Source organism: Colletotrichum destructivum, chromosome 5 (genome assembly GCF_034447905.1).
Source record: "Colletotrichum destructivum chromosome 5, complete sequence".
NCBI lineage: Eukaryota > Fungi > Ascomycota > Sordariomycetes > Glomerellales > Glomerellaceae > Colletotrichum > Colletotrichum destructivum.
In genome coordinates, this window is record NC_085900.1 from 1,438,701 (window position 1) to 1,466,513 (window position 27,813).

Consider the following 27,813-nt stretch of genomic DNA (forward strand, 5'->3'; position numbering starts at 1 on the left):
GAAGGCTTATATAAAGGGGGGTAAATTATGCAGTTAGCAATATAGCAATTGCAAAAAGACTAGATATAACGTATAAACATATTAAGTAGTATAAAAAACCTTTAAAGAAGAGGATAATAAGTAGTTCTAATTAATTTTATATAATGCTACTTAATCAACTTATATAAATAGCTAGAGCGTAGGTAGAGGTAGGCTACTTACTATAATAGGCTACTTGCTATGCATGTACGTTAGATCTTTAACAAATATTGCCTAGTAGTCTTATGCAACCTATTTAAGCACAATGCAGATTAACAACGATGGCATGAAATTGTGAAAGTCTTGTACTTCATTCCTTGATCATGTGAAAACAAACGCTGTACCGAGAAGCCCTTTAATACCTCAACCTTTGAGCCACGCATGCTCCAGCAGATCTGCGGCGGAAGGTCGTCTTGCGGGATTATACTGGAATATAGACCGCAGCAATGACGTCATCTTCTTTTCCTCGGCTTCATCAACATCGGCTGCCTTGTTGTCGCTGATTAGCTTTTCGAGGGAATCCAGCGTTTGCGGTGGAATCCGCTCTCCAATGTCGAAGCCAAAGTCGTCATTGTCGTTAAAGCCAACGACGTCCCCCTCTGTATCCTCGTGACCGTCATCTCCTTCGCCTAAATCATCTTCATCAAAATCCCTGGGCCTCGTATTCAAGCGCTCCCCCTGGATCCGTAACATTTTGACGAAGCAGGCCATTTTTCGATCAGGTTCTCAGGCAGAGGTTGAATGATATCGGTTAACTGAATCAGGTGCTCATCCTTCAGAGCCTCGTCGCTCAGACCGAACGGGGGTAGCTGGACAAGGGATGTGCCAGTGACAATCTCGAACAGAAGACAGCCGAAGCTCCAGATATCAACACCGATGCTGAAAGGCTCACCAAGAATCAACTCGGGCGCACGGAGCGACATCGGTGTAACAATCTTCTCGGGAGGCTCATTGATAAAGAACGCTGTAAAAATGTCAGACATACCAACTTTGATGGCGGTGTTTTAGACCGAGCCGCTTACCTCCACACAAATCAGAGAGTTTTGTGTCATCATTAGGCTCTTTCATAGTGTACTTTGATAGGGGTTGGGATGCTGCCAGATACTTGGGTGCCCACTTGTCGGGTTTGCCGTCAATGCGATGCAGATAATTGATCCTGGAGGTACTTTCGTCTTGCTTAAGCTTCTCAGGTCCAATGGTCGAAAGGTCTTGCAGAGCGAAAAGGATGTTGCCAAATTGAAGGTCTCCATGTACCACTCCATTGCTGTGGAGAAACTAAAGCCCTGCAAGTACGTTGCGAAGAATCCGTTTAGTTTTGTCTGTCTCGAAACGTCGAACTGGGGAGTTCAATGGGTCGTACGTCTTGTGAGGAGCATTGAGTATCGTTGAGACGCTTGGTCCCATCGGTTCAAGAACTAAACACAGGCGTCTGCCATTGGGACCGTCATGATGGAATGAGTCCAAGAGTTTGACGACATGCCGTGAGAATGGATCGTCAGCCGTTTTCTTGGCCAGAAATTGCTGAATTAGCAACTCCCTGGGCTCTTGCCGCCCAGCGACCTCGATTTTCAGTGCAACATATGCGGAGATCCTTTGCACGGTTTGTAAGCTTCTCTCTAAAGTTTTCCCGAAATGGTAGAAGCATTCACATGGAATCTAATGCAAGCCATACCGTGCCAAAAGATCCGTTTCCGAGCTTTCGTATCACTTCGTATCGACCTTTGAAAACGTCGCCGAAGTGTACAGGATGGAATCCGCCAAGTCGGTAAGACTCGGCCCATTCGCAGGGCGTGCCGGTCACGCGAAACCTGTACTCTTTCCTCGAAGTTGGCTTCTCTCTGGGAGGGGTCAATGGCGGAGACGACATTCTCTCGACGTCTGGGGTTTCGTGGATGCCCCGGCGAGTGCTCATATGCGACGGGAGGAGGCGGGCGGGGGAGACCACGCAAATTGAGCGAATGCGGGGGGGGTTCTTGACACCACGACAGCAACCAACCGAGCTTAGTCACAGTTATCATGGTTCTTCGAGCCAATAGTATCCATTTACAAAAAGTTTTGAAGGCTCTGGCCGACACCAACTACGTCCTCGAAGACGTGCCAATGGCCTACATTGGGAAGGACAACTAATCGCGAGTGAGCGTTTCTCTTCGCGTAGTCCTCAACGACCGAAGGTGACGACACCGGATCATATCGTCCGGTGACTAAGAGTGTCTCGATGTTCAGTTGGCTAAAGTCGGCAGAGTCTCCCAAAGCAAGGGCCGAGCATGCCTTTGCATACGCCTCTGGGTCTTGCCCGAGCAGACTGAGGCGGACTGCAGCCACGGCCAAAGGATTGTTCATCTTCGTGTAGTCCGATACTTGAGTTGAAACGATCCCATCCACGATCCCGCTCATACCGTGGCTTCTTGCCTGCTCAGCGATACTAAACCAAACATCCGGCGTGGGATTTGGGAGCGAGGACGGTGGTGGTCCGAAGAGTACCAACTTCTTGACGAGGTCCGGGTACTCCAAGGCGAAATGAATGGCGATGAGACACCCTACAGAATGTGCTACCACAGTCGCAGGAGACTGCGGTGAAGTATCGGCCCGGTCGAAGACGCTTTTGAGCTCAGAAGCCAAGTGGCTGATGGTCAGTTTCTGCGTAGGAGATGTCGGCGTCAGCCCGTGGCCTTCGAAATCGTAAAGATGCACAGAGGCCCTGTTCGGGAGAGACAACGTTGATATCAGAGGAGTCCAATAGTCTTTGGTTCCCCCCAGACCGTGGATGAAGACAAACTTCTCGTCTCCTGATCCAAGGCGCTGATAGCTGATCCCGCTCAAACCATTCAGTTTTGGGGTCAAGCCCACTCGGCCTTGAGATGACTTCTCCCCGTTGTTCAGTCTAAATGCCGTGCTTCGGGCCTCTTTCCGAATCCGTACCATCGTCAGGTTCTCCTTCGAGGATTCAGCAACAGTGTTCTTCAAGGTTCCCAGCCCCGTGACGGAAATCGCAATCTCATCACCAGATTTGAGATAGGTCGGCGGGCTGAGACCAAGCCCAACGCCAGCGGGCTGTTTTTGTATCGTTAGTACCAACGCGTGGAGTTTAATAAGTGTGACAGCATGGACTCACCGTTCCGGTAGCGAGCACATCGCCAGGCTGCAATGTCTGGCCCGCAGAAAGCGTGGCGATGAGCCGAGGGATGGAGAATATTAGATCGTTCAGAGTAGCATCTTGGCGCAGCTGTCCATTCACATGTGTCTGAAGACGCAGAGACCTCCCCTGGTCAGGTAGATTCTCCTTCGCGACCGCAATTGGACCCTGGATTTGATGTTAGCTTTGTCCATGTTATCTATATACGATGTGGGGCATGTACCATTGGGCAGAAGGTGTCTGGGGATTTGCCAATGTAGAACTGTTTGTGGTCGCGCTGCCTTTCTCTGGCTGTCAAGTCGTTGATAATGGTGTAACCCCAGACGAAGTCCCAGGCATCTTCTTCGCTGATCCGGTAGCCGGCTTTCCCGATGATAACGCCAATCTCTCCCTCATAGTCGGCGCTCTCGGTGAAACCTTGATGCAGATGAATCTCGTCGCCGTGGGCAATGATGGAGGTCGCACGCTTCGTGAAAATGACAGGGTGGCTGGGCCGATCGACTTTGTCGGAGCTGTCGTAGCCGGAGCTGTTGAATTCTTTGGCATGTTCCATGTAATTCTTGCCAACGGCGAGGACATCCCGACCCGATATCGGGGGCAGGAGTTTGACATCGCTCACCGACACGACTGACCCGGCGGCAACATATTGAGCAGCGGATGCCTCGATGACCTGGTAGAGGTTCTCCACGGGAGTTCCAGAGTCGAAGCTGAGAGGTTGGATGGTCTGCCTGGCCAGATCCAGGTGGCCGATGCGAGAGACGTCCCTCTGGAGGTAGGCAACAAAGTTGGCCGGGCCTTCAAGATAACTCGTCATGATGGCTTCCGGGTTTTCCGTAGAAAGTCCACACTGCCTATTATAGATATTATAAATTCGACGACAATACTTGGTTCAACTCGCAGATGTTGTTGATGTTGCAAGAGCGAAAACTTGGCCGATGATACCATTTCCCGCGAATCTCGTCTTATCTCGCGGCCCACTTGTGACCGAAGGTAACTCCACACTTGAGGGGTTCACTACAGAGCATAACGACAGCCATGACTAGCTGTGGATTTAAATTCCGTTCTCAATCACAATACAAGACACTCGAATACAAAGCAACGTATAAGAGGGCAAAAGGACCAAGGTCTTGTTGCCACGACTTTGCTTTCCCACCGCAAATGGGCCGCGAACTTGAAAAGGTTACATCTGTTACGTGAGACTGGTGAATGCTTCCGAACAGGTTCATTCTACAAGCTTGAAGACTGCCAAGCTATCATATTCCGGACGTTGGGAAATGCAAGAGGATGCACACATGCCGTGAGTCCTCTGATGGCGCCAGCATAGTGGAAGCATTAAGCCTTGAGACGCTCGCTACCCGCCAGTCACAGAATCAGACCGCGGGACCAGCTTGACACACATACTCAATAGTCTGTCTGCCTCTGGAAAGTATAAACACTGGTTGCCAAGAAATCACACCATCCTGGACTTCTCAAGTGTCCGTAGTAATTCCAAACACCGTCTGCTAAAGACACCACGCCATGTGACGACGGGACGTTACCCGTCGGGGTCTAACACCTTGTCGGCGTGTACATGCATTCGGCGTTTGCTCAACATCGGCGTCTGTAAAGCTCGCATCCAGCCTTGACGGCTTGATGATTCAATAGTTTGTCTTGGCATACGGACTTCGCCTTACTCCGTGTGTGGACCAAGATGACGAGTGTCCCAGTACTAGATGCAATGTCTGGTTGAAGCCGCGAAGATAAAAACCCCTCCTCACAACCTCGTAAATTCGGTGAGTTGCCTAGGGTTCTCTACCCGGCAGTCTGATCGTTCACTTCTCGATCAACTTACCTTGCCACCTAAAGTGTCCCAAGTGAAGACAAAGTCAGGCTGCAACTAGTCGGCTGGAACAAGAACCCGCCAGAATGGCTCTATCCAACTCTTTCCTGCTCCAAGACGTCAAGATATTCACCGGGACCGCGACCATCGACAGGGGTTTTGTGCACGTCTTGAATGGCAAAATCGCCCAGGTTGGCCCGGGAGACTTGCCTACGCCACTCAACGACACATTTCCTGTGATACTGCGGCCTGGAGACACGGTCATCCCAGGCTTGATCGATGCCCATATCCACGCGCCCTCCGGGAACACCAGCTGCCTCGAGCAGTCTTTGAGCTTCGGCGTTACGACAGTGTGCGACATGCAAAATGATATCGAAACCAATGAAAACCTGAAGAGGGTGCGTTGATGGGCCATGTCTTCCTGGTGAAGAAGTTCTAATTCGTAATGATGTCTTCTAGCTCGCTGACGACCCGGTGACTAAGTCCATCTACGCCGACTTCAAGTTTGCCGGTTCCGGCGCGCTCGTTCACGGCGGGTGGCCACTTCAGGTGCTCGAGAAAGAGCTATCGAATGTTCCTTGCAGCGATCACCTCATAGACCAGATTGTCTCCAAGTGGACAATACTAAGCAGACCGGAAGAGGCCGATCCCTTCATCAGGAAGCAGGTCGAGGAGACCGGGGTTTCCTACATCGAGATGTTCCACGAAGTCGGCGACTCGCTTGGCATGGACCTCCCGCGGCCTCCCCTGGACATCCAGAAAGCCGTGGTGGCCGCTGCTCACAAGTACGGCGTCATCGCCACGGGGCATGCGCTCAGCTATGCCGGCGCCATGGACCTCCTTCGCGCCGGCGCCGACGGCCTGACCCATATCTTCCTCGACCAGCCGCCGAGCGACGACTACATCCAGCTCATGCTGGACAACAAAGCGCACTGCAACCCAACCCTCGGTCTTGCTGCGTCACAGACCGACGAGGGCTTGGGGTTCCAGGACTCGTTCTTACAAGACCCCTTCGCCCAGCGACTGCTTATCCAGAAAACCGCGGGACAACCACTGGGACTGGCGGCTAGCCAGAAGCCGAGGGCCTCCATCCATAACGCGTACGCGAACACGAGAGCCCTGTACAAAGCCGGCGTTCCTCTGGTCCTGGGAACCGATGCCGCCGGGATGGGGTTCGGATTCCCTTACGGTCTCGGAATGCACATGGAGATGCGGCTGATGGTGAAGGAAGTCGGCATGACCCCGTTCGACGTCCTCAAGTCGGCCACGTCCGTCACGGCCGACCGGTTCAGGTTCAATGACCGAGGCCGCATCGAGGCCGGGAAGAAGGCCGACTTGGTTCTCGTCCAAGGGGATGTGTTTGAGTCGCTGGCCGCCAACGACGGGCGCTCTCTGCGGATCAAGTCCGTATGGAGAGACGGAATATCCGCGTCGGTCTTTCAAGACGTGAAGGCTGAGACCTGCGACAACCCGTTTTGACAGTCATGATCCAACTGAGTCGGTCTGATATCGTCTTTGAATGGTATCGACGGGCAGGTGTAGTTGCTGTTCGCACGAACATCTCATGTATTACAAGCGATCTTCATTTGGACCATTGTCATCCATCTATTGTGCGCTCAAATTATCTATCACCTTGGCATTTTCAAGGCTGTCGTACCAAGGTTGAGGATGTGTCTGCTCGTCATCGGGTTTGACAAAACGTTGCAAGACACTTGATCAGAACAGTGAGTGCATCAAAAGAGACGAAGAGTCATGTTTTGCATTCCATCTGTAAGGGGTTGGTTGAACGGGACATTTTTGCAACTAATTGCTCAATGACCTGGTTATATGGCTCCTCGACATATAAGAATCTAGATTTAGACTCCCGCAGCCGTAATTTGATCCGTGGTTCCCAAGTCATGACGTGATCAGATCTGCAACAACTCACTCTCAGAAAGGATCTTCCTTTCTCGTCGATCCCAAGCCAGCCGCCAGCTAATTCGGCATTCCTTTAGGGCGGGCTGTGGGGTGTTTCTCCAAAACGACCGGGTCGTCTTGGCACACTAATGGTTCGAGCCACCGAAGTCGATCGTTTCAGCCCACACTCTTAGAGCTTGGCAAGCCGCGTTAATTCACAGTCATGATGATATTCTTGAAGCAGTGGGTGGCGATGTGATGCATGTATGGTATGTGGCCGCATCGTTGATGAAGTAGATACACTCTATTGACTCTATGCACAGCTCTTTCAGGATATATGTAAAAGAAAATTTTGTTCCAAGCCAACGACATGGCTCTTGACATACGGCGAATATTACACACACACCCACACCCACACATACACAACACTACTCTCTACCCGGCCCAACACGCCACTTAAGCGCAGGTGCCGAAGAGGGGCTGGCAGCCGACACCGCAGTGAGCGGTGGTGTCACCGCAGAAGCCGTACTCGCTGCAGCAGGTGGTGCCGGGGCACGTGTAGCCGTTGGCACCGCCGCAGGAGCTGTCGGGGCTCACACCACCGGTGGCGCCGGTCTGAGTGGCAGCAGGGGCGCTGGCGGTGCCGGTGGCCGATCCGCCGGAGGGGGCCGGGGCCGGGGCGGCAACGCCGCAGACGCCGAAGAGAGGCTGGCAACCAACGCCGCAGTAGGCCTGGGAGGTGCCGCAGAATCCGTACTCGCTGCAGCAGGCGCCGGCCTCGCAGACGTAGCCCTCGGAGCCGCCGCAGGCGCCGTCGGGGCCGATGACGCCGGTAGGGGTAGCGGTGCTGGTGATGGAAACGACGATCCTGGAGGCGGTGGCGGTCGGGGTCGAGGTGCGCTTGGTCTTGTACCAGTTGGCCTTGGGGTCGCCCAGGCACTCACCGACGGTGACGGCGCGGAGGTTCTTCTCCTTGATGATGCGGAGGAACTCGGGGACGAGGTACTCGGCGGTGTTCTGGTGGACCTTTGGAGCAAGTCAGCAATGGCTTTTCACATGGTTAATCTAGGTTTTTAAGTTTGTAAAACTTACCTCGTGGGCCAGAGCGATGGAACCACCGGCGTCAACACCCCTCTCGAAGATGCCGACACTGGTCAGGTTGCCAAGAGGCGCGTTGTTGGCGTAGTCCAAGGAGTCGACATCGGCGTGGATGACGTGGTACTCGAGAGCCTTGAGGATGGAGAGGGTGTTGTCGTTCCAGCTGAAAAAGGGCGGGCGCATGTACGTGGGGTACTTTCCGATGATGTTGATGATGGCGTCCTCGAGCGAGGTCATCTCGGGGATGATGTCGGCGTCACCCAGAGTAGCGAGGTCAGGGTGGCTGTAGGTGTGAGAGCCGATTTGGTGGCCCTCGGCGTCCATGCGCTTGACGACGTCCTGGAAGTCGTTGATGTTGCCAAAGTTCTCGCCGTTGATGAAGAAGGTGGCCTTGGCGCCAGCCTCAGCCAGGAGGTCCAGGACGTGGCTGGTGTAAGTGAAAGGACCGTCGTCAAAGGTGAGAGCAAAGTCACCCTCGACAGTGCAGCTGGTGATGGCAACACCGTAAGGGATCGTGGTGGCAGGAGCGGTAGAGATGGGCAGAGCGGAGCTGGAGCCGGAGGCCGTGGCGGTGTCGTTGCTGCCGACGGGCACGGTGGTACTGGGAATGGCGACGGGCTCGGTGGGAAGAGCAACACCGGGGATGGTCGTGAAGGAGGGGGCAGCGGTGGGAACGGTGGTGTTCAGAGGGAAGGGGACGTACGAAGAGCCAGCAGTCGGCTTGCCCGGGTACGAGGGAACGTTGCCGCCAGGGAAAGAGGGCTTCGCAGAGGCAGAGGGCCACGAGCCGCCAGCGCCGGATCCAGGGTTGGAACCAGAGCCCGGGTAAGATCCAGAGCCAGAGCCAGAGCCAGAGCCAGATCCGGAGCCAGAGCCAGATCCGGGGTTGTAACCAGAGCCAGAGCCAGAGCCAGAGCCAGAGCCAGAGCCAGAGCCAGAGCCAGAGCCAGAGCCAGAGCCAGAGCCAGAGCCAGAGCCAGAGCCAGAGCCAGAGCCAGAGCCAGAGCCAGAGCCAGAGCCAGAGCCAGAGCCAGAGCCAGAGCCAGAGCCAGAGCCAGAGCCAGAGCCAGAGCCAGAACCAGAACCAGAACCAGAACCGGAGCCAGACCCAGAGCCAGATCCAGAGCCGGAACCAGTGTTAGAGCCGGAGCCGGACCCCGGGTAAGAACCAGAACCAGAACCAGAGCCGGAGCCGGAGCCGGAGCCAGAGCCCGGGTAAGAACCAGAACCAGAACCAGAGCCAGAACCCGAGCCAGGGTTTGAGCCCGAGCCCGGGTATGAGCCACCGGGGTTTGAGGGGACACCGGGAATGGTGGTGTTCACGGGGTACGGGGGGAAGTGAGCCTTGGTGGTGCTAGGCTTGGGGACGGGGACGTCCTCGTCGCAGTAGGTCTCGTTGGAGGTCTGGCGGCGGAAGGGGGTGGCAGCCGCTCCGGCCACGAGGAGCGACGCGGCGACGGTCTTGAAATGCATCTCGGTTGATCTGAAAGAGTGACTAGTTGAGAGGTATTATGTAAAGAATGACTTTGGTATGGTATAAGAAAAACGAATGACGCGGTCTTGGGAGCGAGACCTGACTGTTGGCTAGTGTAAGAGAGAGAGAGAGTGAGTGACAGACAGAGCGAGCGAAGAAAGAGAGGGAAGAGGAACTGCGTAACCAACTCGGTCAGGTAGGCCGCCCATATATCCCGTCAAGGTTCTGCCAAGGCTGTTCCGCATGAGATGCGGGCTGTCAGCACTTGTTCTCTCTCCCCTCCTCCCCTTCGCGTTCATCCCGTTGTAATTGCCAAGCTTCACGACCAAAGCCAAGAGACCCGGGTACCAAGGAGCAAAAACAAGGCCGAGTCATGCCTGGGGATACCCTCGCTCAGGTCGATGCACTGCACAGCCCATGCTCGAAAAAAGCAAAGGAGGGTCCTCTTAGCTCGACTTGGCGGGCTGCGGGCTTGCCTGACTTGCTAAGAAGCGTCGTAAAGGTCGAGAAGGGGGGGGGACTACACCGTAGTGTACATCATACATACATGGCGCGGCTGCAAGGTCCAAACGCCGCGGGCGCCGGGAGATAAGATGACGGATGGGCTACGGAAATAGCTTGTTGGCCATCCTTGCAACGCGCACACTAGCAGTTTAGCAAAGGCGACGAATATTGGGACACGCAGGATCCGGGATGTTTTAGAATTGGAGATTTGAGCGCTTTCCTCCCACGCGCTAAGATGCCATACCAAGTTCAGTCAGTCTTGTTGTACGTATGTGGCGGCACTGGTGAGTGAGTGAGTAGTGGTCGTCGTGGGACTCGTGAATCGTGAATCGTGATGGCGGAGAGGTCCGAACAAACGTTGCCGAGCCCGACATCACCACAGGATTTTGCCAAGACACTCAATATCAGAATCCGGGCGGGGCGGCCTTTTCTAAGAGAAACCCATATGACAACAGGTTCAACCTCGCCCGGTTAAAAGAGAGCGCCGTTAAACCCCCCGTTACCTCCCCCCGCCGTTTTGACTTTACACGTTGTTCTTGGGCAATTTATGAGCTTCACCTGGGCCAATCAAGGACCGCATGACTCGGCATTTTTACCCACACAATATGCTGTATCCAGCTTAGTGCTGCTTGTGTCGGCGCGCACCATTGTCCGTCCCCTCCGGGAATGCTCCGACGGGCAGACGAGGCAAAGACGACGAGGCCCGGAATTCGTCGCCTCTCCTTCTCCCCAGCGACATGTCACGTATATAAGATGAAAGGCTGTGGTCTCGTCCCCGTCTCCCGAAGTCTGAACACTGGGTCGGTCGGATGGCCATACACCATGTTTTTGCAGCTGGACTCTTTGGGGACTCTGCACACACAATTATCAAATTTAGGGTGATCATCTCCCCTTATGGTACTTTGGTTAACCGTCTTCCTCGAACAATTCACATGGTGCATTATTAGCGGAGCGCAATTAGAGATACCCTGTTACCATCCGGTCTTGTTCGGAAGAGATTTCTCGCCCTAGAGACGGAAACGTGTCGGTACCTGCAGCTGCTGCCTACGCTTGTCATGCAGGAACAACCAAAGATCTTTTTCCAACCTTTTTTTTTTTTTCTTTTCTTTTTTCCTATTTCTTTCCCCCTCTTTCCCACGGGGATCAACTCCGCTAGGGCCAACAGCCAACAGGGACAAGAAGAGGGGGTAACAGGAGCCCGTTGAGGGAACCAGAGCGCAGACATCGTCACACGGTAAGCGCTTGCAAGGGGGGGCGGCCGCATGTGTTGGGTGACGGCGGACGCTGCGAGCTGTCAGGGGCAAAAACAGGGGCTGGCTGCTTGTTTGTTGGAGCCAAACAAGTTCATCGCAGGGTTCCCGACCCGAGAGACCTCGCGTACGTCCGCACAGCCATTCGATCGTACGGTCCAGAATCCGGACACAATGGTGCCATTGTTGACTTTGCTCGCCGCCGCGGCTTTCCTTATTCAGCGTAGCCATATCAGTACAGTGTGTGTGTGTGTGTGTGTGTGTTCACAGTGAGACTATGTGCGTTGTCGGGGCGGGAATTATTGAGCGCGCCCTCATCCTCCTGTTGCTCCTCCTTCTCCTTCTCCTCCTCCTCCTCTTCCTCTTGTCTGAGACCTTAAAAGGCTTGCCATGTTCCATCTCGCATCTCCCGTTTCCATTGGGTCACCTTCGCCATTCGGATGGCAGCTGAAGTGTTGGCTTCCCCCCTCCCCCTTTCCACCGCGGTGTCACACACCAAAAAGAAAGTTTTGCCCAGCCATCACAGCCCGCCGGCGACGGTCCAGTTAACCCCCTTTATGACCAGCGTCCCGTTGATCTTGGCGCATATGATGCCACGCCATGAGACAGTGGGGCACGGACCAGTCTGATCAATGCACGGGTAGAGCCCTGGTCCGTTCGCTCTTGTTTGTCGGAGACATGTCTCCAACGGAGCGGGTTCGACTTTGGAGCTTCCTTCAACGTCTTCTTCAATATCTTCTGTCCATGTGTCACAAACAAATGGAGCGCTTAAGTGTGTTATGTCCTTGGGCAGTGACGGCGGAAATGCATAAAACTGTTCACTCAACGCTAGCAACTAACTAAAGGTTTGGCGACAACGTTCTTGTACGAAAACACATGGTACACAATCCCCAACCAGCAGCCAGCCACATTTACAGCAGCGAGCTCATACTTGTACCTCCGCCAGAAGTGGTAAATTCGGAGACTTTACCTTTTTTATTGACCAAAACAGGAAATTTGAGAAACTTTACTTGAGCGCATGTCACGCTATACCTGTAAAGTCTGCCGTACGGCACTTACCTGTAGTCGACTTGCATCCACTATTCCACCTGGGCCGAAACAGAGTTTCGTACGACTGAAAGTTTACCCCAAACGGCAGGTTTCCACGCTCAACCCCGTATTCGGAAATCACGAGACCGGGATACTGCTGTTTATCAACTCCCATCCCGCAGAGTGCTCGTCTAATAGACTTTTGATCGGATAGCTATCGATTGATGATCAACAACCCGATTCGCTAGTGTCGCCCAGCATTTTTTGCATGCGAGTATATATGATCTTTTCTATACTCTTGTGAAACGTGCCGCGGCGAATACCCGAGCTTGCACGTCCACGTGCGGACGAATATTAGAGACTATCGTCAGCGATCATCTGAAAGTCGCTCGGAGACTCCCTATTTGCCCTGCATCAAAGAGCCTACCTATCTAAAGCATCGGTCGTCATCTGGACATACCTTCATGGTGCAGCAATCTGGAGGCACTTTCGCCTCATCGTTTCGTCGGCTGTTTTCAGGAGACTGAGGTTGAAAACTTGGGCATCTTTACTTTCTGGTGTTCAAGACCATATTCAAAATTCCAAAACGCGAATTGGGACTTGCAACCATACTGTCGAGCAGACACACTAGGCCTCACGAGCCGGGGTAATTGCATCTTGTTCTGATATGGACATTCTGCGAGGGTTTCTGATGTTTCGCAAGCCAAACCAGCTGTTAGCAGTTGTTGAGCCGTCGAATCCTTTATACTACCAAGAGTCAAGTGCCACTGGTTTGAACCAAACGTTTCAGCCGTTCGCTCGGGAATAATGATATGTGCTGCATAAAGGACGTTGAATTCTTGCTCGGGCGTCGATAAAAAATGAGAGGCTTTCGAAAATGGCCTTAAGAAAGTTTGATTGCATCGGTACGCGTAACAGGAACCGCAAAGCTATAAAACTCGGTCTCTGCGACTATATATATAGAAGGCATCGAGGTACGTTCCCATCTCTGAACATTGACTTGACTGGAGAGTGGCGGACCCTATCATCGTCCATGAGGTTTCGCCCCTCTGATAGCGCAAGGCCAACCAATGTCTCTGACAGAACGTTGCAGAGGGCTTTCCTGAGAACATCCAAGCTGTAAATAGTGTCGTTTTCCTTGGGGGAGAACAAGCAACTCCTCTCCATGTAGGTGCTGTCCAGGCCGGGATCCGAATCAATTTCAGTAACGCGCCACCACGATGATATGGCCACGGTTGTCAGCCGAGCCTCCGGGACTATAAAGCTCACAAGCAAGGCAGAATTTGATGGGTTTCTGCCTAGCTTATCTTATTCAGTTGACTCGTTTCATCCGCTGCCTCTTTCTCTTTATCTTTCAAATAGAATGAGTCTAGCAATTGCGTGAAACGAAAAGTAGGGGGGGCTCCGACTTTCACGGACCTATCGGAGGATTCATCCGGGAGGGTTCGCACCGTGAGATTTCGTCCCGAAGAAGTAAGATCGTTCAGGGTATTTAGTATCGAGACGAAGACTCGTCACCGCCGACTAGGCCCGGCCACCCGCATAGCAGCTCTCTTAAAGCCGCAGTAAACTCCAGCACTTTGTCCCGCCCTGATCGGACTCTCCACCAGTCATGTTCAGTCGCTTGGCGGTTTTGAATAGTGTTGAGCCTGGTAAGAAGTCTTCATTTCATCCTCCGTACCCAAACCGGGCGGCTTAACTGCGCTAAGAGATAATTGACGTCCACATCTATGTGTTTTCGAATAAGCTGAAGGCAAAGGGAAGATTTTTCAATAAGCTTGCGTTGTGCCACGTTTGACTTCCATGGCTATTGGACTGCTGGCCAACCCTCCCTGTGAGAAGCCTTGCGGTGAATGGTCAGCTCAGGCAGCTAGGGACGACGCGACTACAGGCAGTAAGTAAACCCGCCGCTCTAAAATACGCCTACGCCACTATCTGACGCCATGAAAGCAGGTTAGGTCCATACGAGGCCGACTCAAGGCGTCGGAGCCCCAATCGAGCCGGTTCCTGCGGACCGTCGGGACGGTGACTAGCAAGGTGTGGCTGTCACGATTGTTTTTTTTTTTTACTTCTTCTCAAACGAGTTGGGAGTTTTGATAAATTTGTGCGACGTCACCCTTACTCAGACACTTGTGTGTCGTCGTCAACAGCGTAATTCTTAATCAATAGTAATCAGGGCCAAGAGGTCGCTAATCGAGACTGCAACCCGACTCTTCTCCGGCATTTTCAAATCTGGTGTGTTGACTTCTCGTCTACCTCGCCTTCACATGAGTCGACTCCCCGACGGTCTAATTGCCTTCGGGCCCAAGGCCAACTGCACACTCGAGCTCTGCCCGATAGAATGGAGCGTTCTTCGCTACCAGCCCTCCATTCCCGCCAGCGGCATCTTCATCGCACTCTTCGCCTTGGGATTGATTATTCATGCGATCCAAGGCGTCAGGTGGAGGACGTGGGGGTTCATGGCCAGCATGATTGCGGGCTGCGTCTTGGAAATCGTCGGTTACGTGGGACGACTCTTCATCCACGACAACCCGTTCGACTTTGAAGGGTTCCTCATGCAGATCAGTAAGCTTCTTCGGCCCCAGGAGGAGTGCGCTTGGGTCTCGTAGAGCCTTGATATGTACCCAGGAACTGACATGTTTCGGCAGTCTGTATCACGATAGCCCCGGTCTTCTTCTCGGCCGCTATCTACTTCCTTCTCTCTCAAACGTATGGATCCGATTTTGCTACCAGAGAACCATGTAGAAGCTAATACGACTATCGTCTAGGATTAACTTTCTCGACCGATCGATATCACGCTTCTCTCCTCGCATGTACTACTGGACCTTCATTCCGTTGGACGTGGTCTCCCTCGTTCTGCAGGCCGTCGGTGGCGCGTTGTCGTCGGTCAGCACAACCATCGAGGCCGTGGACCGGGGCGTCAACATCTCACTCGCCGGGCTGGTGTTGCAGGTCGCCTCGATGCTGGTTTTCTGCTCCCTGTTTGCAGACTACATCGTCACGTACACCCGCTCAAAATCTCGCCCCCCCATGGGACCGAGGCTCAAGGTGTTTTTGCTCTTTCTCGGCCTTGGTACTCTCTTTGTTCTTCTTCGATGTGTCTACCGCATCGTAGAGTTGCACGAGGGTTACTTCAGTCACTGGTTCCGAGACCAACCCCTGTTCATTGCATTGGAATCGGCGTGAGTTTCAAAACTTTCGGATTCCCCGAATTCCTTTCTCACTGACAGTATGTAGTGTCATGGTCTTGGCCGTATTCAGTCTCAGTATTGGCCACCCTGGCCTCGCTTTTGACCGGAGAAAGGGCAGAAATCTAGGTGCGACCAATTTTCAAGGCGCCTCTCGTAGTGAAATGACGGACAGCGTTCAGATGGAGAGTGCGAACAAAGGAGAAAGGCACAGGAGCTAGGGAAAGGAGAATACGTGCACGTATGAGTTGGACGTACATACACCATAAACAGGCATGTTTTCTCTACTTTGGGGGGTTTTTTTTTTTTAATTTTATACTTCAGGAGCGAATGGTTTTGATCAGCTCCGAGCACACGAGGGTACCTGAATGTGTTCCAGGAGACTTGTGTCAACATCACATGGTGGCCTGCATTCCCTCCACCATTCGTCGGGCCACATGGTTGAGTTTTCTGGAAAGCCGAGTGATTCAGAGAGTGACTTTCATAAATAGTAAATGATACCAACTGTAGGGTTGTGGCGAATGTGCCGATGATATTATTGTGAGCCGTGAGCCATGGACTGAGCGGCCTGGGTAGCAAGAGTAGCTTTGCCAGAGTTTGTCAGCAAAGCCTTCTTGTTGTGGGGATAACGCTCGATGATAGTAGCAATAGACGAAGCGTCGACATGTCTATTATCTGCGAGGTCCACAAGTCGGTTAGCGAAGCTGGAGGCCGCTTCATGCACTGTTTCAACGCCAGTGGTGATGGCACAAGTATAACCTCATTTGGTTTTCAAAGTCCGTTGCCGAGTTGACGACTGTGGGATGTTGTGTTCTCCGCTTACTGGCTTCGCAAAAGAGTGTGTCCTGGCTGGTCTTCGTCTCACACGGTGCTCTGTGAAGGAGGGAGATTAAATATCTGCGACCTTCTTTTAAAGTTATAGCTAATGCGTCGATCTAGGACTCTTGTAATGTGTTAAGAGAGGTTGCCATTGCTGGCTTTGGAAGCGTAGGCTCCTGGATGTGTTGAATGTTCTGCTTAGTCATCCGCCATTTGGTCGGCGAATTGGCTCCGAGGCTCACCGAGACGGGAAAGCTGTCGCCGTCGTCGAAAAAGCCCTGGAGCTGCAGCAGAAACCGGCGTCGGAAAAAAGCTGGCAATCAAAGCCCCATGTCCTCCCATGTCAAGCTCTCGCGGGTACGCCTGCGGCCTCTGGGCGCAAGATGCGTCCCTCAATTGACTCGTCACCAAAGGCGCTTGCGCCACGACTTCAACCACTTCGTCCGGGCAGATGGTACGGCTCACGGCAGACCCAGCTGTCCTTGCAGTTTGCGCCCAGAGCTAATCGCTACTCCCAGAAGCCTCTGATGCTGCGACAGATGCCCCTCGGACGAACCGCGATGCCGCTACGACGTTCAAGCTAGCGGTCAAGGACAACATCGCGACCCACAGCCTACCGACGACATGCTCCTCGGCCATCCTCTCTTCCCACAAGAGTCCTTACGAGGCCACCATTGTGCGCCAACTCCGAGACCGAGGCGCCCACGTCGTCGGCAAGACAAACATGGATGAGTTCGGCATGGGATCGCACTCTCTCAACTCGGTCCATGGGCCGGTGCTCAACCCGCTGTCCGCGACCCCCACATCGGCAGGCGGAAGCTCCGGAGGGAGCGCCGTCGCCGTCCAGACGGGCGAGGCCGACGTCGCCCTAGGAACAGACACGGGCGGATCGATTCGTCTCCCCGCGGCATACTGCGGCGTCGTGGGATATAAGCCTTCCTACGGCATGCTCTCTAGGTTCGGCGTAGTGCCGTATGCCAACTCGCTCGACACGGTTGGCCTGCTCGCGCGGGAGGTGGGCGTCATCGAAGATCTGATGTTCAGCACCGGCCTCGACGGGGAGCACGACGCCCAGGACCCGACGTCATTGTCGGAAAGCTTTAGAAAGAGGCAGCAAGCACTGGGAGAGACAGACCGTCGCCCGCGCCTCAGGATTGGCATCCCCATCGAGTATAATATCGAGGAGCTGGACCGACAGATCAGAACCGCGTGGTCTGACGCCGCAGACCTCCTCCAGCAATCCGGCATCGACGTTGTCCCCGTATCCCTCCCGTCAACCAAGCACGCGCTCTCAGCGTACTATGTCATCGCGCCCGCCGAGGCCTCGTCGAACCTCGCCAAGTTTGATGGCGTCCGGTACGGCACGCGCGGCGACGAGAGCGACGGCGCGGGCGAGGTGCTCTACTCCAAGACGCGCGGCCTCGGCTTCGGCGAAGAGGTGAGGCGGCGCATCCTCCTCGGGTCCTACAGCCTCAGCTCCGAGGCCATGGACAACTATTTCCTCCAGGCGCAGCGCGTGCGCAGGCTCGTGCAGCGCGACTTCGACCGCGTCTTCCGCCGGCCGAACCCGCTGTACGACGAGCGCCAGTTCGACCTGAGCGACATGGGCGACGGCGTCGAGCTGCAGGACAAGCTCGGGCCGTCGCAGGTCGACTTCCTGCTGTGTCCCACGGCGCCGACGTTTGCGCCGCGGATCGACGAGGTCCGGCGCCAGACGCCCGTGCAGGTGTACATGAACGATGTCTTCACCGTTCCCGCGAGCCTAGCCGGTCTGCCGGCCGTCAGCATCCCAAAAAGGGTCGAGTCGCACGACGCAGAGGCAGACGAGAGCCGCAAGGTGGCGGGACTTCAGCTGATCGGCCAGTACTGGGACGACAGGCGACTGCTCGGCGTGGCCAAGGATCTCCTACGTCGTTTCTCCGCATGATCTCACTCGCTGGGGTGCGGCAACGAGTTACTACCTGCCACCTGCGCAGCAAGCGTTTGTAACTTGTAAGAGAGCCGCACAGACGGTGAAAAGGCCGTCGGTTGTAAGCTGTACAATAGGATTGCAAACAAAATATACCCATGATGTTCGATAAGACAAAGTCAGAGACACAGGTTGCAAAAAAAAGGTGTTTTGGTCTTTCTCTCCATTATGTATTCACATGCTGCCCGCTCGGGATGCGGCATGCTGGGTATCATGAATCGGCCACCGTCGCTCGCTCAAGGGGACCGTTGTCTGCTTCGTGACCTCGAACGCGACCTCGACTGCGACCGTGGTCCTGACCGCGATCTTGACCGCCTCTCCACGTCCATCGGCTCGCCGTCGCCGCTCCTGTCCTCGACAATCTCTCCCTCCGAATCGTCCGCGCCGTTATCTCTCGCGTCAGCCTCCTCTCTCTCCTTCGCTTCCCTCTCGTCCTCCTCCTCCAGCAGCTCGTCGATGTCCCCCAACGGGCTGATTCTCTCCTCCAGCTCGTCCAGGTCCACCAGGTCGGACCTCTTGGGCAGCTCCCTGAAGCTCGTCGCGCAGACCCTCGTCTTGGTCAGCAGGTCGTCGACGAAGTCGTCCATGTACGTCAGGCTCGTCCCCTGGCGGCCCTTGCGCCTCAGCTTCCTCCGGTCCTCGAGGAATGGCTCGAGCAGGAGGTAGACATCCCGAGCCTTCCTCGTCATGCGGACGTAGAAGCACGCCAGCGCTCGCAGGTACTTGAACTTCTCGCCGCCGAGGCCGAGGTAGGCCTCGAGCACGTCGTCCGAGGGCGCGAGCTGCAGCAGCTTGAAGGCCAGGCACAGGAACGGCGTAGGCTTCTGGGTGACGCCGTAGGTGCCGCCGACAAAGGTGACGTGCTCGACGACGCGGTCGACGATGTCGGCCTCGTTGACTGCGAAGCACTGCTCCTTGTAAAAATACGAGTCGACGATTCGTTCGCGTACGGCCTTCTCCATGATCGTGGCGGGGTTCTCGCCATTAGGCGCAAGCGAGGCTGAGGAACCGCGCTCATCGAGGAAGCGCCGTTCGTCGGCGTAGACGAGGTCGGGCTTGCTCATCGTTGCGGCTTCTTTCGGGGTTGGTTCTTGGGATGTAGGATCAGGTGGAGGAGAGGATGGTCGAGAGCTCGCTTGGTAGATGAATCGGTCCGCGCGCGAGAAGCGTCGGTGGGGATGACAATACTGCTGCTCAATGGTCGAAGACTTTGCGATTGGAAATGGATCGGCTCTATCGGGTGGTGTGGGGTGGGGTGGCTGCAATGTGATGCGATGCGATGCGATGCGATACGACGGCAGCTCTGTCGGTTTTACATAGTTCCAAAAGGTGTGTGACGTGACGAAGGGGGAAAAAGTTGGTGGTTCAGGGCGAATCAGTGGCGCTTATCGATTGTTGCCGTGCGAACCGAGTCAACAGCCCACATCCAAGCTTCACTCACCCACGCCGCGTCGCATCTGGCGACTGCGATCTTGGACTAAGGCGGAGAAAAGAATACCGGTATCAACAAGCTTCATCTTATTCGAAACACGGAGAAAAACACCTACAAGATCAAAACTATCATCGCTTTCGAACATCAGAATATTTGCCATAAAGCCCCCGAGAATTCCCCCAGTTGCCATGGTGCTCCTCACCTCGTCGCAAGTCTCGGTGCTCCTCTCCTCGGCCATTGGTAACACCTGACCCCATCCGTTCCCGCATTCCAGTCCTGTGAAGAGAAAGAGCAAACAGCTAACCTCACATGGTGCGTCCTGCGCGAACGCGAGCCGTCGTGGCCCCGTTTGCCGCAAACGCACACGTCCGCATTTCTAGTCGTCTCATGCACCGCGGCCCTGTTCCTCAGCGGCTACGTCATCCAACAGCGCACCCTCAACCAGCTGCGCCAGGCCATCAAGCCCGAATCGCGACCCTCGCCCAAGGCGTCGTACTACGTGCCGGAACACCTCCAGGATGTCGCCGGAGGTGCCAACAGGCCGGCGGGGAAGCAGCAGCAGATCGTCATCGAGGTGAACCCTACGATGCCAGAGCAGCAGCAGCAGCAGCAGCAGCAGCAGCAGCAGCAGCAGCCACAGCAACATAAGAAGAAGGCCGGGCAGAAGCTGGCGGGGTGGACGTCCGATATGTGGCAGAAAATGGTGGCCCCGCCCGAAATAGACGACAAGGGTAGCGTCACCAGGGCCGATCTAGAGAATATGGGTGAAAGGGAGAGGAACATCGAGGGGTGGAATGTCAAGGACCAGAAGAACCCGGATCCCGAAGCGTCGAATCAGAAGCCCATCAGCCGTGCCGAAAGGCGGAAAATGATCAAGGAGGAGCTGCGGCGGTTAGCAGAAAGTGAGGAGAAGGTCTACTACCAGCGTCGACTTTGGTAAGGGAGGATGCCCGAGACGATGAGTCGAGACGGGTAAGATGTAGGGGCTGAGATCCCCAGACATATACATACGGGATCTATGGCGTTGTTGCTTTCTGGGACGTTGGTAATGAGGGACGTTTATGATATCAATATGGTTGGTTGTCCATCATGTATACTTTGTAGATAGGCGGCCCACCGGGCCATGAACAAACGAAGGAGACATGTTTTGTGTTACTCTAGCCCAAAACGACAAGAGGTTGTCTGTATTTGATATGTGCTGGAGAGACGATATGGCTAATCCATCTTGCCCGAAGGAATCGCAGGTCGTTCCAATACCCTGCTTACCAAAACACCGCGTCCTCTCTATCTCTCTCTCCCTCTCTCTCCGAATAGCCCTGCGAGCCGGTTTCATGCAGTCGTCAGCGTGGTGAAAACCACATCATGTTTCTCCCCAAAAAGACCCAGTAGCTTGTACCTCAATAAACGCCGTTTCCATGCCGAATCAAACGAAGCAAACGCCCTCCTCCAAGCAATCTCATCTCCTCTAAGCGTGGCGATTGGCAGCGTCCTCAAACGCCTCTCTCTGCATCCTCTCGAGCTCCTCGAGGGGGATCTGGCTGTTGGCGAACTTGTTGGCCTTCTTTTCACGACCCTGCATCACGTGTTAGCACTCCGTTGAAGGGTGGAGGCTGTTCCAGAACAGAGGACAGAAAGACGTACCTTTTGCACTTCCTTGTGCTCTGCGGCGGCTTCAAGTACGGCGGGGACGTAGTCTGCGAAGCCCAGCTGCTCGAGGGCCTTGGTGATGTGGTCGCATGCGATGGTCTTCTTGGCTTCCTTCTCCGAGATCTCGTTGGCCTCTGAGGAGATCAGGGTGATAAACTCAACGCAGCACTCTATGAGCAAGTCGCGGGCCTCTTTCGAGAAGGCGACGCCGGCGGAGGGCGGAAGGATCTCTGTTACGATCTTTTGAACGGTGGCTGGATTGAATGTTAGTCGTCTCGAAAAGAGAAGATGAAATGAGCAGCAGGTCATCGTGGAGACTGAATCTCACGGTCACGCCTCTTTGGGGAAGGGGGGTACATACCCTTGGGTAAGGACAAGTCATCGTTACCTACAATCATTGTCAGCATTTTAGGTTCCACAGACAGGTTGGATGAATGTTGCGAACTGCGCTGGCGGTCTTGAAATTCCCAGTATGTGTTCGATTTGGTGCCCATCGTGACTGAGATGTGTATGGTGAGGGCGGTACATGATGCAGCCATGGGCTGTCACCAGGTGCCCTTTTTACATGGCGCCTCATAAGAGGATTTGAGCGAAGCCTTGAGAGCGTACACGTGCTGGTGAAGCGCACGAGAGTGTATGCCTGGTAGGCCGACGAGAGAACGAGGGAGAACGGTCGAGACGAAGTTGATGTGACTTGAGGAAACTCCAGCCTTACTTACCGGCAAGGTCGTGATCCGACATTTTTACGATACGAGATTTGTTGCGGCGACGACGATGGGAAGGGGGATGAGACGAAAATAAGGCTTTTTGGTCGGGCTGACAACTCGCACAGTCGCTTCGTTCGATCAACGTTGAACGACAGCGTCTGCAAATAGGAACCGTCGGCGCAAAAATTTAAACGTGGACGTGGGCGACCGTGGACGACTGTGAGCGACCGTGAGACCGGCTGGTCTTAGGAACTTATACGGAGATAGAAGACGGTGAAAAACGCGGTAGCGGAGTGGGCATGTGAAGCATCGCGGGACTTGGAAGGGTGTGGCTCGCGCTCCGTGTTTGGTGGGGTTTTTCATGCTCTTTTAACTGCGGGACATCTACTGCATTTGAACCCCCCGCGCACCGCCGCCAGGAGGAGCCACAGTGCCACAATCCAGTCACACTCGGGCAGTTTAGCAAGTCACGCTGGTGACCCGCTGTGGGTAGTGGGGTCTTCGGTGGAGCTCAGTCAGGCACCGGTCGATCGGCGAAAGATGCATCCGTGGTTCCGCACCGCACGGGCCAGCCAGCTCCCAATCACTCCAAATTTTTTCTGCACCTTAAAAGAGGAAATATTCGACGATGGTCTTGTTTCTCTCCTCTCACATCACCAAACAGCAGAGCCTGGAAAACACCATGCGCTCTTATTCCAGAGCAGCTGGCGGCTCTGCTGTGCCTGATCGCTTTTGGTAGGTCGCCTTCCCCAATTCCCCCTCTCCTTCCCTCAGCCTTTTCCCTCAATCGAAATGATGAGCCTTGTTGTCGCCCCAAACTTACGAGGAATAACTCCCCTCAAAGTGGTGAATGACCGTCCAAGCCAAACGGACTTCTCTGATCTATCACCATGAACCCATGTTTCTTCGTTCATATTCACTGGCATAACCAATGCTAACGGGATTCAAGACAGAAAGAGTAAGCGTTCCTACTGTTGCTACCAACAAAAAACAACAAAAAAGAGCCCCCGCAACTCTGCGTTGCGCACACGGCGCCGAAGCGATGATGTCCAAAAAGTACTATCAAATACCGACACTCAATGATGGAGACATTTCGACACTGAGCATCGGCTTCGCACATTCTTCTTTCGACTGGAATACGTGAATGCGACACTGACCTGCTTCGCTGTGTTTTTAGACGTCTGCTGCGAGTTGCGGCGACTGGTGAGCATAGTTCACTCACGATATCCTGGCCCACACAGGTTTCTTGTTCAAGGTAGGTCGCAACAGTGCAAACTTTTCTTTGCTACTCTATTCGCCCTAGCGGGCTTGCCGATGATGATGAAACATATTCCATGCTAATCCTGAAAAAACTATGTGGAATCAAATATGAGCTTTTCATCTTTCGACTGAGGCATCTTGTTATCAATGTTTTTCTATTTGCAGCTCATGAAACAAAAGAGCATTTGGCTAACATTGGATTTTTAGTGAACAATCTAGGCGTCTTGATACGCTGAAAGCTCGCCGGCTTGCCACCTGCAATGGGTTAGCATCTCACTTTTGAGGAGGGTGTGATGCTGCAACTCACTTGATGAACTTGCCGGAGAGGTTGTGCTCCGGGTTGACGACGAACCGCGCCATGATGTTGCCAGGCTGCTCGGGCTTGAACAGCTCTCCCTTGTCGAACGCGGACACGAAGGACGAGTGGTCCTTCTCAGCCATGTGTCCGCCGCCGGCGTCGCGGATGACCTTCTGCATGGCAGTATCGACGCGACCGGGGCTGATGGCGATGCTCGTGATGTCAGGCTCCTCGACCGCCAAGTGTGCGGAGAGGTGGTTCATGGCGGCCTTGGAGGTGCCGTAGGCTCCCCATGCGGCATACGCGCCCGTGGCCGCGCCTGATGAGACCCATAGGACGCAGCCCTGGGACTTGCGCAGCTCTTGCAGAGAAGCTTGCACCTTTTCGTGAATGTTTTAGATGCCTAGATAGGACGTGTATAAGAATCAAGAGCTTTCACATACCAACGCAAGTCCACTGAACACATTGATGTCGTACGCCTTCTTCCACTCCTCGATCGAAGAGTCTGCCAGGCGGGTGACGGGCTCTAGCACGCCGTGGTTGATGACGATGCCGTCAATCTTGCCAAACGTCTTGACTGCGGCCTCAGCAATCTTGGGGATGGTCTGCGCCACGTCAGTTCTGCTGCCCCCAGGGCCTCCATGACTAGCAGCAAGCGACTTCAACTCACCTTGAGATCACCCAGGTCGCCCGCAATGTACTCGACCTGTCCAGGATGAGCGGCCTTCAGAGCCTCCAGCTGGTCCTTTGACCTCGCCGCCAGGACGACCTTGTGAGACTCCTTGAGCAGGTGCTGAGCGATGGCCAGGCCGATGCCTCGGCTGGCGCCAGTCACGATGATTACTTTGGAGGAGGACATGGTGGTAGCGGTAGTGGATTGTGCACAAACTGGTGTAGCAGTCAGTTGTTGACTGTTTCGGAAATGAACCCGACGGGACGGATGCACCACGAAAAGAGGGAAAAAAGAGCTTCTCGAACGGTGAACAAACTCTGCACAGCGAAAGATGGAGCGGGAGAGGCTTGCGCCATTCGGAATGGATGTATGGTATGTGTAGTGGGCCACCGCCCGCCTCATCTGTGTCCGCCCGGTCTGTGGTGGTCCAGTGTCGCGAAGTGTGAGGGGGGGGGGGGTTGCAATCGCACTTATCTTATCAGTATGGCGGGGTCCAGAGCTCTGACCTCTGCGAAGCTCGAGCTCAGCGAGGAGCTCACAGCAACTACCATAACGTCATCGGCTCGACATCCTAGAAAGTTGCAGTGAGAACTAGGTGGTGGTGACCCTGCAAAAAATGAGCAACACCGTGATCCTAGGCTCCGGTATCATAGGCCTCTCGATCGCCTACTACCTCGCGGACCACCAGCCTGGCTCGACCATCCACCTCGTCGAGCCGTCGCCCGAGCTCTTCGCATCGGCCTCGGGGTACGCCGCCGGGTTCCTCGCCCGGGACTGGTTCCCGCCCGCGTCCGCCGCGCTCGGGGCCGTGAGCTTCGACGAGCACAGGAGGCTGGCCGCGGAACACGGCGGCAGGGACGCGTGGGGGTGGTCGACCAGCACGGCGTACAGCCACTCCGCCGCGCCGACGCGGGCGCACAAAGAGGGCGACGCCGACTGGCTACGCAACGGGGGCAGCCGGGCTGCCGTCGTCGAGGCTGTCGAGACTCCCGCCGACGACGACGATGACGGGTGCCCGTTGTGGCTGCGCAGAGAGCACGGCGACGACCTCCAGAAGATCGGGGACTCGGACACTACAGGTCAAGTGTGCGTTCGGTTACCCATCCCCGTGACTCGTGCAGCCTTTTTTCCCTTTTCAAAAACGTGAAACCTGACTCCGTCCCAGGGACCCCCTCCGACTCTGTCGCTTCCTCCTGGACCAGTGCCGATCCGCCGGCGTCCACCTCCACCACCCGGCCGTCGTTCTCTCCGTCAACACCGACCTCCGCGGCGACCTCGCCTCCGTCCGTATCGGCGACACGACGTCCTCGACCGAGTCCGACGTGCCCTGCACTCGCCTCGTCGTCGCCGCCGGCGCCTGGTCCCCGCGCGTCTTCGCTGACCTGTTCCCGGGCGCGTCTCTCGAGGTGCCCATCTCCAGCCTGGCGGGCCACTCCCTCGTCGTGAGGCCGTCGATGTCGAAAAAAGCGCCGCAACCGGGGTGTCACGCCATCTTCGGAACCGACGGCGCGGGCTTCTCGCCGGAGCTCTTCTCGAGAGTCGGGGGAGACATCTACATCGCCGGCGTGAACTCCTCGGTCCCCCTCCCGCAGCTGCCGGGTCAAACACCCGTCTCGGCCGCAGCCATCGCGCAGCTCAAGAGCGCGACAGACCGCCTTGTCGACAACGGCGACGCGGAACTCGAGGTGGTCCGGCAGGGGCTGTGCTTCAGGCCAGTGACGGCCTCAGGGACGCCTATACTCACCCGGGTGTCAGACGACCGGCTCGGCGGCATTTCAACGCGCGCCGGTGCCGAGGGAGGGGTGTTCCTCGCGGCGGGACACGGGCCATGGGGTATTAGTATGAGCCTCGGGACGGGGAGGGTCATGGCCGAAATAATGCAGGGGCGGAGGCTCAGCGCCGATGTATCCAGGCTGGCCCTGACATGAATTAATGGAGTCAAGGAAGTTACTCAGTACCTTTATTGGTACCGGATGCCATTAAACCCGTTCAGTACGGAATCTGTCTCCTTTTTTCTTAGATTCTTTTTCTTTCTTTTTTCCCCTCTGATGTTTAAAGACTCACACCCCCCACAACCCCCCCCCTCTCCTCACCAGTTTGATGGGTTTGCCGACATGACGATCACTAAGCCCATCCACATCGCCACTGACGATGCCATGAAGTTGCAAATTCTCTGCTCTCTGGAAACGGGCCGGTGCTGTGACCATGACGGTGCTTTAGTGGGGGTGCGCCCGCTGCGCTTGTCCTTCGTGAGGGTGTGCAGCCACGAGGGCCGGACCAGTCTCCGTGGCAGGAACGCGTCTCCTCTCCACCGGCCGAAACGCCTGGGCACGCGCCGGCGTGGCTTGGTCGGCTCGTGTACGAAGCACGGCAGGCCAGCTGCGAAGACATGTGCAGTATTCGTACGAGGAGGACCGAAGCCGGTGGAGGCATTGGCATGTACCGTTCTTCTTCGTCAGCCTCCTCGTGCCAATGTGCGAGGGAGAGGGGTGATGATTGTTCTGAGACGGTCGTATCCACCGCCGGCCTCATAAAGCTAACGTGATGGAAAGGGAAAAATTGGAGGAAGAGATCCTTTCGCCTCGCCAATCACCCAGAAATAGCCGCCCAAGCTAAGTGAACCGTGAAAGTGCCTGATCCACAGGCAAAACTAGCAGAACAGTAACCCCATTCACGCGCCCCTAAAAAAAAATATTGATAAAAAAAAAAAAGAGGAGGAAGAGAGGGAAAAGTGAAGAACAGCGGGTCGCTGAGCCAAGAAAGTGGTTCGCCAGGTCACGAGGACGAAAGAAAACATAGGAAAGGAAATGAGCCAAGAGAGAGAGAGGAAGAGAGGGCTGACGAGAGGGAAAAAGAAACAGAGGCTGGGCGAATCGGGTGAGGAGTGCGATGGGGTCCTGTAGCTTAATTACTGGAGAAACTGCGTGGCCACCGACTAGTTGCTCGGTCATTGCTATTGCCCCCCCCCCCCCCCTCCCAAATAGTCCTGCTGAATCTCCAAAAGAAGTGATGCTCTCGCGGCTTGGCCAGCCTCGATGGAGCCGACTCACCGAAGCCCCTCCTCTCCCCCCGTTTTCTGTCCTCGAGTTTGTGGGTTTTTTATGCAGTTCGTGTGTTGTCTCCGTATTTCTTGACATTTTCTTCTTTCCCTCTCTCTCGCTCGTTCGTCCCTTGTTCCTGGACCACGTAAGGATTAGAGACGCCATTAGACGAGAGAACATTAGACGAGAGAGAGCCCGCATGGCACTGGACCTGCGTCGGCGAAACCGACAGTTTGGGAGAGGGGCTCAACGAACCACTCGACCCGTCATCTATTCGCCCTCCGTGTCCCAATCCGTATCCCCTGTCGACATTCTCCTGCCTCGTTTTTGCACCGGGCATGGGAGGGGAGAGGGGTGGGGCCGTAGCTTTGCGCTGAAAATCATCGTTGCTTTCTACGGTTTCTTCTGACAGTCCGAAGTCATGTGTGAACCACCTCACCTCCCCCCCGCGCGTATCACATCCGCGAGACAGCCAATTTGCCACACGTCAAGCAAACCAGACAGCAGCAGGTCTCATCCCTTTCTTCCCGTTTCTTCTTATTCTTATTCTTCTTTTTC

General features: G+C 55.0%; 11 protein-coding genes across 11 annotated transcripts; 5 read left to right on the forward strand and 6 right to left on the reverse strand.

Annotated features, from left to right (window-relative positions):
• Positions 1–381: 381 nt before the first annotated feature.
• CDEST_08022 (Putative protein kinase) lies at positions 382–1,930 on the reverse strand (the record flags this gene model as incomplete). The annotated part of the gene is made up of 4 exons (XM_062924181.1): positions 382–670; positions 718–982; positions 1,041–1,293; positions 1,691–1,930. The coding sequence occupies 4 exons, from the start codon at positions 1,928–1,930 to the stop codon at positions 382–384; spliced, it is 1,047 nt and encodes a 348-aa protein (XP_062780232.1).
• A 131-nt stretch (positions 1,931–2,061) lies between these two features.
• On the reverse strand, positions 2,062–3,965 carry CDEST_08023 (Putative alpha/beta hydrolase-1, fumarylacetoacetase-like protein; the record flags this gene model as incomplete). Its single annotated transcript, XM_062924182.1, has 3 exons — positions 2,062–3,069; positions 3,131–3,319; positions 3,375–3,965. 3 exons carry the CDS (start codon positions 3,963–3,965, stop codon positions 2,062–2,064), a joined length of 1,788 nt encoding a protein of 595 aa, XP_062780233.1.
• A 1,091-nt stretch (positions 3,966–5,056) lies between these two features.
• Positions 5,057–6,449, forward strand: CDEST_08024 (Putative metal-dependent hydrolase, composite domain superfamily; the record flags this gene model as incomplete). Its single annotated transcript, XM_062924183.1, has 2 exons — positions 5,057–5,368; positions 5,430–6,449. The coding sequence occupies 2 exons, from the start codon at positions 5,057–5,059 to the stop codon at positions 6,447–6,449; spliced, it is 1,332 nt and encodes a 443-aa protein (XP_062780234.1).
• A 664-nt stretch (positions 6,450–7,113) lies between these two features.
• CDEST_08025 (Putative chitin-binding, type 1, NodB domain, glycoside hydrolase/deacetylase, beta/alpha-barrel) lies at positions 7,114–10,358 on the reverse strand. Its single transcript, XM_062924184.1, has 2 exons — positions 7,959–10,358; positions 7,114–7,892 (listed from the first exon to the last, which is right to left on the reverse strand). The coding sequence occupies exons 1-2, from the start codon at positions 9,435–9,437 to the stop codon at positions 7,323–7,325; spliced, it is 2,049 nt and encodes a 682-aa protein (XP_062780235.1). The 5' UTR covers positions 9,438–10,358; the 3' UTR covers positions 7,114–7,322.
• A 4,130-nt stretch (positions 10,359–14,488) lies between these two features.
• Positions 14,489–15,630, forward strand: CDEST_08026 (Putative RTA-like protein; the record flags this gene model as incomplete). The annotated part of the gene is made up of 4 exons (XM_062924185.1): positions 14,489–14,786; positions 14,870–14,930; positions 14,990–15,403; positions 15,459–15,630. 4 exons carry the CDS (start codon positions 14,489–14,491, stop codon positions 15,628–15,630), a joined length of 945 nt encoding a protein of 314 aa, XP_062780236.1.
• A 928-nt stretch (positions 15,631–16,558) lies between these two features.
• On the forward strand, positions 16,559–18,155 carry CDEST_08027 (Putative amidase; the record flags this gene model as incomplete). Its single annotated transcript, XM_062924186.1, has 2 exons — positions 16,559–16,682; positions 16,750–18,155. 2 exons carry the CDS (start codon positions 16,559–16,561, stop codon positions 18,153–18,155), a joined length of 1,530 nt encoding a protein of 509 aa, XP_062780237.1.
• A 12-nt stretch (positions 18,156–18,167) lies between these two features.
• CDEST_08028 (Putative pre-mRNA-splicing factor 38) lies at positions 18,168–19,654 on the reverse strand (the record flags this gene model as incomplete). Its single annotated transcript, XM_062924187.1, has 2 exons — positions 18,168–19,500; positions 19,639–19,654. 2 exons carry the CDS (start codon positions 19,652–19,654, stop codon positions 18,434–18,436), a joined length of 1,083 nt encoding a protein of 360 aa, XP_062780238.1. The 3' UTR covers positions 18,168–18,433.
• Positions 19,655–19,687: 33 nt separating this feature from the next.
• On the forward strand, positions 19,688–20,762 carry CDEST_08029 (uncharacterized protein). The gene is made up of 2 exons (XM_062924188.1): positions 19,688–19,869; positions 20,010–20,762. The coding sequence occupies exons 1-2, from the start codon at positions 19,818–19,820 to the stop codon at positions 20,567–20,569; spliced, it is 612 nt and encodes a 203-aa protein (XP_062780239.1). The 5' UTR covers positions 19,688–19,817; the 3' UTR covers positions 20,570–20,762.
• Positions 20,763–20,778: 16 nt separating this feature from the next.
• CDEST_08030 (Putative transcription factor CBF/NF-Y/archaeal histone domain, histone-fold) lies at positions 20,779–22,315 on the reverse strand. The gene is made up of 4 exons (XM_062924189.1): positions 21,996–22,315; positions 21,638–21,664; positions 21,271–21,530; positions 20,779–21,202 (listed from the first exon to the last, which is right to left on the reverse strand). Exons 1-4 carry the CDS (start codon positions 22,015–22,017, stop codon positions 21,095–21,097), a joined length of 417 nt encoding a protein of 138 aa, XP_062780240.1. The 5' UTR covers positions 22,018–22,315; the 3' UTR covers positions 20,779–21,094.
• Positions 22,316–22,640: 325 nt separating this feature from the next.
• On the reverse strand, positions 22,641–24,657 carry CDEST_08031 (Putative short-chain dehydrogenase/reductase SDR, NAD(P)-binding domain superfamily). The gene is made up of 5 exons (XM_062924190.1): positions 24,212–24,657; positions 23,985–24,146; positions 23,551–23,921; positions 22,923–23,498; positions 22,641–22,715 (listed from the first exon to the last, which is right to left on the reverse strand). The coding sequence occupies exons 1-4, from the start codon at positions 24,614–24,616 to the stop codon at positions 23,459–23,461; spliced, it is 978 nt and encodes a 325-aa protein (XP_062780241.1). The 5' UTR covers positions 24,617–24,657; the 3' UTR covers positions 22,641–22,715; positions 22,923–23,458.
• Positions 24,658–24,816: 159 nt separating this feature from the next.
• CDEST_08032 (Putative FAD dependent oxidoreductase, FAD/NAD(P)-binding domain superfamily) lies at positions 24,817–26,902 on the forward strand. The gene is made up of 2 exons (XM_062924191.1): positions 24,817–25,300; positions 25,380–26,902. Exons 1-2 carry the CDS (start codon positions 24,831–24,833, stop codon positions 26,140–26,142), a joined length of 1,233 nt encoding a protein of 410 aa, XP_062780242.1. The 5' UTR covers positions 24,817–24,830; the 3' UTR covers positions 26,143–26,902.
• Positions 26,903–27,813: the final 911 nt, after the last annotated feature.

Bases quoted from the DNA above. Each gene is read 5' to 3' on its own strand.
- CDEST_08025 (XM_062924184.1), bottom strand. From the start codon at position 9,437: ATGCATTTCAAGACCGTCGCCGCGTCGCTCCTCGTGGCCGGAGCGGCT. The intron at 7,893-7,958 runs GTAAGTTTTACA...CTTGCTCCAAAG, and splicing joins CCATCGCTCTGGCCCACGAG to GTCCACCAGAACACCGCCGA.
- CDEST_08029 (XM_062924188.1), top strand. From the start codon at position 19,818: ATGGTGCTCCTCACCTCGTCGCAAGTCTCGGTGCTCCTCTCCTCGGCC. The intron at 19,870-20,009 runs GTAACACCTGAC...CCGCATTTCTAG, and splicing joins GCTCCTCTCCTCGGCCATTG to TCGTCTCATGCACCGCGGCC.
- CDEST_08030 (XM_062924189.1), bottom strand. From the start codon at position 22,017: ATGTCGGATCACGACCTTGCCG. The intron at 21,531-21,637 runs GTATGTACCCCC...CATTCAATCCAG, and splicing joins TGACTTGTCCTTACCCAAGG to CCACCGTTCAAAAGATCGTA. The intron at 21,203-21,270 runs GTACGTCTTTCT...CACGTGATGCAG, and splicing joins AGCACAAGGAAGTGCAAAAG to GGTCGTGAAAAGAAGGCCAA.
- CDEST_08031 (XM_062924190.1), bottom strand. From the start codon at position 24,616: ATGAGGCGGGCGGTGGCCCACTACACATACCATACATCCATTCCGAAT. The intron at 24,147-24,211 runs GTGAGTTGAAGT...GACGTGGCGCAG, and splicing joins GCGACCTGGGTGATCTCAAG to ACCATCCCCAAGATTGCTGA. The intron at 23,499-23,550 runs GTGAGTTGCAGC...AACCCATTGCAG, and splicing joins CTCTCCGGCAAGTTCATCAA to GTGGCAAGCCGGCGAGCTTT.
- CDEST_08032 (XM_062924191.1), top strand. From the start codon at position 24,831: ATGAGCAACACCGTGATCCTAGGCTCCGGTATCATAGGCCTCTCGATC. The intron at 25,301-25,379 runs GTGCGTTCGGTT...ACTCCGTCCCAG, and splicing joins TCGGACACTACAGGTCAAGT to GGACCCCCTCCGACTCTGTC.